This window comes from Arachis hypogaea, chromosome 9 (genome assembly GCF_003086295.3).
Source record: "Arachis hypogaea cultivar Tifrunner chromosome 9, arahy.Tifrunner.gnm2.J5K5, whole genome shotgun sequence".
NCBI lineage: Eukaryota > Viridiplantae > Streptophyta > Magnoliopsida > Fabales > Fabaceae > Arachis > Arachis hypogaea.
The window spans coordinates 7195370-7204138 of record NC_092044.1 but is presented as its reverse complement, the minus strand read 5'-3'; the positions used below and the strand labels follow the sequence as shown (position 1 = coordinate 7204138).

At 31.6% G+C, this 8769-nt stretch overlaps 1 protein-coding gene across 1 annotated transcript; it reads left to right on the top strand.

Moving 5' to 3' along the window:
* Window positions 1–7405: 7405 nt before the first annotated feature.
* Window positions 7406–8498, top strand: LOC112710171 (toll/interleukin-1 receptor-like protein). The gene is made up of 3 exons (XM_072201938.1): window positions 7406–7606; window positions 7696–8105; window positions 8284–8498. Exons 1-3 carry the CDS (start codon window positions 7406–7408, stop codon window positions 8339–8341), a joined length of 669 nt encoding a protein of 222 aa, XP_072058039.1. The 3' UTR covers window positions 8342–8498.
* The last annotated feature ends 271 nt before the right edge of the window (window positions 8499–8769 follow it).

The following is an 8769-nucleotide window of genomic DNA, read 5'->3' as shown; positions in this document are numbered from 1 at the left end:
AAGTGGTAACGTTTTTGCTTTGCTAAATGTTGAGTCACATTTGTCAATTGCTTGGATTGTATTGTTATACATTCCATATCCATGCTTCAATAACGAGGAAGTTTTCACAAAATTCAGCAAGAACAACTCGTGAGAGTGAAGGAACCTTGATCATTATGACTAACGACTGGGGAGGCTTGAAGACTGTATGTTTCAACTTTTAAGCAGCACTGCTGATAGCTAAATTTCTAAACTAAGATTAGCCTTACAGTCATTGTCTCAATCTTGACCCAAAGGGTCATGTCCTCGCTCCATTTTGAAGGACACCTTATTATATTCTTAATTAGTAACAGATTTTAGGATTCACACTATTAGTTTGGAGAGTTGCTTTTTTTTTGCTTATGTTGGTACCGTTAAATGATTAAATTGATAGAAAAAGATTTTTTTAATAAAAAAAGATTTCGTATTTAGTAAATTTTAGTAGTAAAAATAAAAGTACTAGAAAATAAAAATAAAAAATATCTTTTTGAGAAGTTACAATTTATATATTTAAAAGATTTTTTTAAAAAAATTATTTTTTACATAATAAATAAACAAAAAATATTTTATACTGTTATACCTAAATATCATTGATAAATAAAAAGTTTTTTTTTGTAGGAGATATTTAAACATAAAATTTTTTTTATTTTTTTATAAGATTTTTTAAAAAAAAAACTAAAAAATATTTTTTAAAAAATTACCCAAACAAATTCTCTGTATGATGAGGAATGAATGTTTTCTTGAAATAACGTAAACAACTTTTACATTTTTCCCCTCAAATTTATAAAATTGCTTCGAAAGATATCATGTTGGTTACTACTAGAAATTTATTGATACTCTAAGAACAGCAAAATTGGAAGGAAATCCTAGTTAAGCGAAACAGATTAATATGATTTTATTGTTTGTATAGCAGTGGCTCTATATAGAGACAAAAGAAATTAAGAAAATCTAATGTCTTTACCATTTCTTTTTAAATGAGTAAAATATTTGAAAGTGGATATGAATATAATTATGTAACTAAACAAGAACTGTAGTATATAACAAATATGATTTTTGCTGAATTTTTTTTATGTAAATTTCAATACATTTTAAATTTTTAATAGTTATTAAGGATTTTTTTGAAGTCAATGAGTTATAGTTTAAATGACATAGTCTTCTTATACTCATCTAAGAGATCACGAGTTCGAGTCTCTCTATCTTTGGTAAAAAAAAAAAGATTTTTTTTAAGAGTTTAATTTTGATGTACTAATAATGTAATAGTTATTTTTAATGATGTTACATTACCTAATTAGATGCACCTCATGCACATGTAAAATTACTTTATGCATCAAAATTAAATTCTAGAAATTTATAAAAAGAAAATTTGGAAAGTTTATACACAACAAATTAAAAATACATGGAAAAGAAGAAAAAATGATTATATGTTAAGCGTCATTCAAATTTGTGATATAACAAAAAAATAGTATAATAATAACTTTATAATAAGTTTAGATTGAAATATATTTTCATCAAATTTAGAAGAGTGTAAGTAAAGACTTAATTTAACCATTAAAATTTGGAAATCGACTTAATTCAGTATTTTAAATATTTAACGAATTTAGTCATTGAAGTTACAAGTGGTATCTCACTTTACTAATTTATTTTTTAATTTGGATATTTAAATTTTGAATTTTCATTTTAGAAATAAAATGTGATTTTTTATTCTTGAATAATTTTCTCTCGTATTTTTCTTAATTTCATTTATAAATAAATGATGAAAAATTACATTTTATCCTCTAAAATAAAATTTAAAATTTAGAGAATCAAAATCTTTACTTTTACACTGGAGCTGTCCCTTAGTCTTAAGCTTTACTCTCTTCCGTTGCCACCACCACTACCATGTCCAATTTCACAACAACAATAACAACAAAGTGGTCACCATGAATTAGCGAATTTGGTTCTTCTATTTTTCTTTTTAAGAAAATACCGTATTTTACAATACACAAATACTTAGTGGCAGTCGAATGCATACAATTTAGCATTTAAAATTCGTGAAATTTCATCGAAAGAAATATGCAGCGAAGATATTTTGTGCAACAGAAACCTACCACCTAAACGACAATATGTAAATCCAAGATTACTAAAATGATGAGAAACAATGCGGCAACTCTTATCATATGCATGCCAAATGTGTTCTGCTGTTCCTAATTCATTTTCCATCCAAATATTATTTCTTAGGATAGTTACTATTATTGGAGGTAATACTAAAGTATAAACTTGTGAGTCCATTGAGAGAAAAAAAATCTATATAGGTGTCCAAAATGAAGTTGGATTTGCTTGTGTAACTATTGAATGTTATCCATAAAGTCATAAACAAATCAAAGAGATCAAAATTTTCAACCCTCAAGAAATCTTAAAACTTTTATAGGATTTAGAAAGATAAGAATGCGGGAGGAGGAAAAAAATAGTTACACAATAAGAATTTAGAGAGATCAGAAAACAATTTAATTTTCTTCAACTTTTATCAAACAACCAAAGATGATACATCCAATATTATATGTTCAGAACTTACATTTAAAGAGCAAACCAAAAAAAATAAAATGGATATAGCAAACATATAATTCTAGTAAAAAAACTTGCAATAGTAATTGTATTTGATTGTGTAACTATTGAATTTTATACATGTACAAATCAAAAGAACAAAATTTCAACCATCAAGAGATCTTTAAAATTTGGATGTTTTTGTAGTATTTAAAGAAATAAGAATGAGTGAGGGGGCTCTATTGAGTTACAATATTCAAAGGAACACTTTGGTTTTTACCAAGCTCCTAATAAGTTTTCCAAAGCAATTTCAATGCCTTCAATGACATTTGTATCATAAAACCTAAAGCTATAATCTTATTGAATTCTTAAACTATATACATCCTAATTTCTGAGAAATGAACAAAAAATATTTCGCCTTGCCAATCAATAAGTTATGGATATAAACAATAAAAAAGTGTAGCAGCAAGTTAATGAATAGAAAGAAGCATATATTTCAGCTACAAATATTTTGATGTGTTCTCTTTTGTTACTCTTTTGTTAATGAGATGATCCACTTGATAAACACACAAGACATATTTATCATTTATACTCTTTTATCTGATTAGTTTTTCATTCTTCATATATTTTGATAGTCGCAGCTCATTTCTCTTAGAATCACATACAAAGCAACTAAGCAATTAAGATACAAACTTGAAATAAGGGACATGAAGAATGAAACAAACCGTTAGTAAAACACCAATATGGAAAACTGCAAGGGAGGTGGCACAACTTGTTTTTCCCACACTCCCTTTCCCACAACTCGTTTAGGCCAATCTAGCAACTTCCTTCTAATTTCATCTAAAAATCAAGTAGACATGCTTAGTTTACCACTTGTAGAATTCAAAACTACACAAACTATACATATGAAATATTAATATTGTCATAAATATTTTAGAATATACAGTAGAAAGGTCCAACCAGAAATGAAGTAGTCCAGGCTTTTGTTTGGCATGTATTCATAGACCAATATTTTTCTACTCCTTGAATGCAAAAACCAAGAAGCTTCACAAGATTACGATGCTGAAGTTTGGCTATTAACGCCACTTCAGTTTTGAACTCTTCCAACCCTTGGCCAGACTTTTTTGAAAGTCTTTTATGGCTAACTCTTTCCCATCAGTCAATGTACCCTGAAAAGTAATCATTAGCACCATTAGAGTTTGTTTAAGGGAAATAGAAACTGATGAATTCTTTTTTACTATTTCACCTTGTATACTTCTCCAAAACCACCTTCTCCAAGTTTGTTACTGCTTGAAAATTTTTCGTAGCTTTAGCTAAGACTGAGAAATTGAATGCTGGTAGATCAATATCTTCTTGCATCTGTTTTTCTCTGTAAATTATTTTCTTGTCCCTAATGATTGGAAATAACAGTCATAATACTGAGGTCTATAACAACAACTTCCATATTTTGTTTTTCTATTTTTTGGTTTTATGGAGATGGCAAATTAACTCATAAGATATCTACCTGGATGTAAATCATTTTGAACATGTGATAATCGAAAATAATCACACCAATGCAATTCCTACCTTCTTTTGCTTGATGTTTCTGGCCTTAGCACTGCAATATTGTCAGAAAAGTTTGAACTTCATTATCCCCAACTTAGTACAAAGATTTACTTTGACATGTTTGTTCACTTTTTATTTTGGTGACTAATAAAGTAGTGTTTTTTCTAAAATAATTACATTTAACAACTAATATGCATCGCATTGCTAATAAATAACAAAAGTACTACTCCTATTCCAAAAATTTCTTACTTTGACTTCCGTATATAAAATCAACATATTAGGTAATTTACAAAGAGGCAGAAAAATCTTGTTACAGAAGATTTGTTTCAATACATTTCTCTTCTCTTCTTAAGCATGGCATTTCAAGCTACAATACAAAAATGCTTAGTTAACTCACGTTTCCAGCTTTCAAACTTACAAAACTACCCAATTCTACTTATAGTGTTTGTACTTTTGTTTCCAAAACCAAAGTATAGTATGCACAAAATCTATAGGAGAGAAAATATTATCCAAACCATAGGTGAGACATAGCAATGGAATCCAAAATACTATTAGTTACCTTTAGAATAATTCCAAAATCCACAATAAATCAAAATAGAGAGAAACTAAAGGGAGAAAAGAAGGTACCCAATTCTGAAGAAGGGACTTTTAGGTAAAGGTCTTGACAACACTCCTCCATTACGAATATCCAAACTTGAATATGCTGAACAAGAAGAGTTTTCAGGCAAACTTTGACATTCCTGGAGGTTCATGTCTCACTAACCATGAAGAAGATGTGTCTGGCAATTTTATGCTGTGTACCTCAAGAAGCCATTGGTGTTATTGGCAACCCAGTGCAACCTTTCTCTCACAACCATTGACCAATATGACATATTTTGGTGGTCTAGAAACTTGGATTGGGGAATATACCCTTTCAGACACTTGCATTATTGCAACATTACTATCCACAATGCATATAGCATTTGAACCACAATAGGCATACACTTTCATACTTTCTCTCCTTCCGTGTCGCAATCTCGTCAATTTCACAAACACCTTCTGTGCAAGTTTCCGCCAATCTCATATTACTGAAGTATATGCACAATCTTAGCTACTAATCAAATAACATAATTACTTTTTGAAAATACGTTTCTTTTTATTTTCACTGAAAAAGAAAAAAAATTATTTCTTTCAACTCTGCTTTTTGCATCGTTCATTGTCATAAATAAGGCATGAAGTTTAATAAGGAACATTAACCCACAGTTTAAAAAGAATACATATATAAATATACATAAACACTGTTTAAAAAAAGTAGACTAAATTTTTTTAAAGAACACTGTTTAAAAAATAGAAGTAAAGACTTTAATTTGATTAAAATGCGAAGAATGAAAATCTGATCTAAACTACACACATCCTAATTTCTTTGACAAATGACAAAAAATTCTTCACGGCTTGTTTTCTAATTCTTATGCAATCAAAATAAGCACAAGAGATGCATAATTACAATTTACAATTGCTACTATAAGCTTTTACTAAACCATTTACTAGATCATGTATCCACCAAAAGAGATCGCAGTAATCACCATAAAGCAAACATAAACAAAACAAAATCACTTGTAATTAAAATGCGAAGAGTGAAAATCTGATCTAAATGAGTAATATAATGTATGTATGTTATGTATATAAACGTAGATGCACGTCTGATGTTGCTAGCTCTTGAGTCTTGCATTCTCTTCCAGCAAGTAATTCATTTTAAGCTGCAACGCATCCTAATATACCTGAAATAAATATACAGGAAAACAAAAATAAAAAAAACTGAAGACTTTTGAAGTGAAAAGCAAAGAACCCTATTCATTTTTTTTTAATAATAGAACAAACAGTTAGCGATAATATACTATTGACTAATAGCTAACAAACCGAACATACAGCAAAATTCAAAGCAACTTTATTCTAAAAAAAGGTAGCAACAAGAACAACTAATTAGTATTAAATAAGGATAAGATAACTAAAACACTCATTTCCTACAATCCATCTCTTTTGGTCTGGCAGCTCCTTTCACAACAATCCATTCAATAAAATTTTTCTTAGATCATATTTGTTCCCTCTCTCTCATCACCGATTCTCTTCCTCTCTCTATCTTTACCATATTTCACCCGTTGTTGCTGCCATAAAATCACATTACGATATTATCTTGCTTTATCCCGTCTAAAGGTACCATTTGTCTCAATGTCTTGCTACTTGTTGCAATCCATAGACACCAAATTGATTAAAAAATATAATTCTTTATACCTCACTTGTGCTATTAGAACTTTTGAGGCCCATCTAAGATTGACACCTAACCTGTACAGGGTACTCTTCTTCTTGTGTTAATTGGCCGGTGCTTCGCATAGCTGCAACAATCGCAGACAATTGCAACATCAATTTAAAAAAACACTTTTTAAAAAGTCATTTACAAAAGAGATAGTCATAGTAGCTAGAATCTCGATTTAACTTTTAAAATCTTTCGATATACGATTTTAAATGAGTTTATCGATTTTACGAAATTTGTACTAAGTTTGACGATTTTACGATTTAAATCTTGTTAAGATTTTACGTTTTACGTTTTTTATTTACTTTTTCGATTTCACGTAAATCTCGATTTTTTCTACCTTGGAGATAGTAGTATCAGCATTAACTTGTACAATCAAAATCACTTGTCATTAAAACGCGAATAATGAAAATTTGATCTAAAGAATAAAGATACCCGCTAAGTTACTTTACCTTCACAATAGATCCAAACGCAAATCCCGCATCTCCTCATTCATTTTGTCTATTGCAGCAATTATTGAAAGGAAAGCTAACAAAACTAGTGAAATACTGAAATGAATGACTCATAAAAGGTAAGCACGCAAGGAAAATCAATTAAAAATGAAAAGAAATTAAAGAGAAAGAGCACGAATCAATATGAGAAGCTTCCAGGTAACTTCATTGCTGAAGGAAAAAGAAAAAAAAAGGCGGTTATTTAATATTTGAAAGATTTCCTTTACCAAACACACCACAGGCGCATTCTAGATTGCACAGTGGAAACGCAGAAAGACAAAAATCACAACATGGAGAACTACGACGCGAAGTTTCTATGCACCTACGGAGGCGAGATCAAACGCCGCCCTAACGATACCAAGATCTCCTACGTCGGTGGCCTCAACAAGATCCTCTACGTTAACCGTGGAATCGACTTCATCGCCATGCTCGCCGAACTTTCCGCCCTCTTTGACGTCGCCGCAACATCTGCTTCAAGTACCTACTCCCCAACGATGAACTCGATGCCCTCATCTCCGTCACCGGTGACAACGACCTGAACAACATGATGCTCGAGTATGATAATCTCTACAGAGATTCCCCTAAAATCGCTCGCATAAGGCTCTTCGTCTTCCCTGGCAACCATTTCAATTTGGATCGCAATCCCGCTTCCACCGAAACCCTAAAAACCAAGAAGACAGTCAAACAAAACTCCAAAGTCAACGGCGACAGTTTAGTTGTTGTTCTTCCGCCTCCGCCAGTTGATGTTAAAACAGAGCGGATTGATTGTTCTGATCCGACCCGATTTAATAGCCTGTTATCTGCTGCAAAGTATGATGTGTTTCTGAGCTTCAGAGGCGAAGACACACGCAACGTTTCACTTCCCATCTTTGTAAAGCTCTGTCGCGAAAGCAGGTAAAGACCTTCGTGGATTTTACTGTTCAGAAGGGAAATGAGATCTCTGCTTCGATCCACCAAGCAATTGAAGAGTCGTTCGTATCGGTGGTTGTGTTCTCGGAGAACTATGCTTCTTCAAAGTGGTGCTTGGAAGAGCTTGTGAAAATAATGGAGTGCAGTAAAGAAAATGGACTGGTTGCTGTTCCTGTGTTCTATAAAATAGATCGATCACATGTGCGGAAGCAGCTTGGAAGTTACAGTGAGGCATTAAAGAAGTTACAAAATAATAGCACGAAGAAGGTTCAGAAATGGAGGGAAGCTCTCACTGAAGCAGCAAATTTATCTGGGTGGGTCTCCAGCTCCTGCAGGTAACAAAACTAACGATGTACTTTTAATTGTAAATTGAGAAATCTCTATTCAGATGATGAATTATAGCGTGCGATAATTGTTTAACTTTTAGTTCAATTTTGTTTATTGCTGATTTGGTTATACCGTATGCAGGAAATATAATTTGCTCCTTATGTATTTTCCTTTGAACTATTGTAGGGATGAGTCTGAGCTCATTCAAAAAGATTGTGAAAGACGTTTTGCAGAAGCTGATTGATCACAACCCACCGAATGATATTAAAAGTTTTGTAGGTATTGACGGAAATCTTAAAGCTATAGATTCGTCGCTAAGAGAAGTCCTTGAAGTCCAAACAAGAATGATTGGAATTTGGGGCATGGGTGGGATAGGAAAGACCACTCTAGCAAAATTTGTATTCGAGAAATACTCTTATCAGTATGAAGGTTCCTGCTTCTTGGAAGATGTTAGAGAAAGATCAGAAAAATATGGACATTCGCTATATGAATTACGCAATGAACTTTACTCAGAGTTGTTGCAGGAAAATAATTGCAAAGACAGCACAAGAAATCCACAATGCTAAGGAAAGGCTCCGCAGTCGAAGAATTTTCATAGTTCTTGATGATGTGAGTTGTTCAAAGCAATTAAAATACCTTGCTGGGAGCATCTATGGTTTGGTGCAGGTAGTA

Bases quoted from the DNA above. Each gene is read 5' to 3' on its own strand.
- LOC112710171 (XM_072201938.1), top strand. From the start codon at position 7,406: ATGATGCTCGAGTATGATAATCTCTACAGAGATTCCCCTAAAATCGCT. The intron at 7,607-7,695 runs GTTAAAACAGAG...TCTGAGCTTCAG, and splicing joins TTCCGCCTCCGCCAGTTGAT to AGGCGAAGACACACGCAACG. The intron at 8,106-8,283 runs GTAACAAAACTA...GAACTATTGTAG, and splicing joins TGGGTCTCCAGCTCCTGCAG to GGATGAGTCTGAGCTCATTC.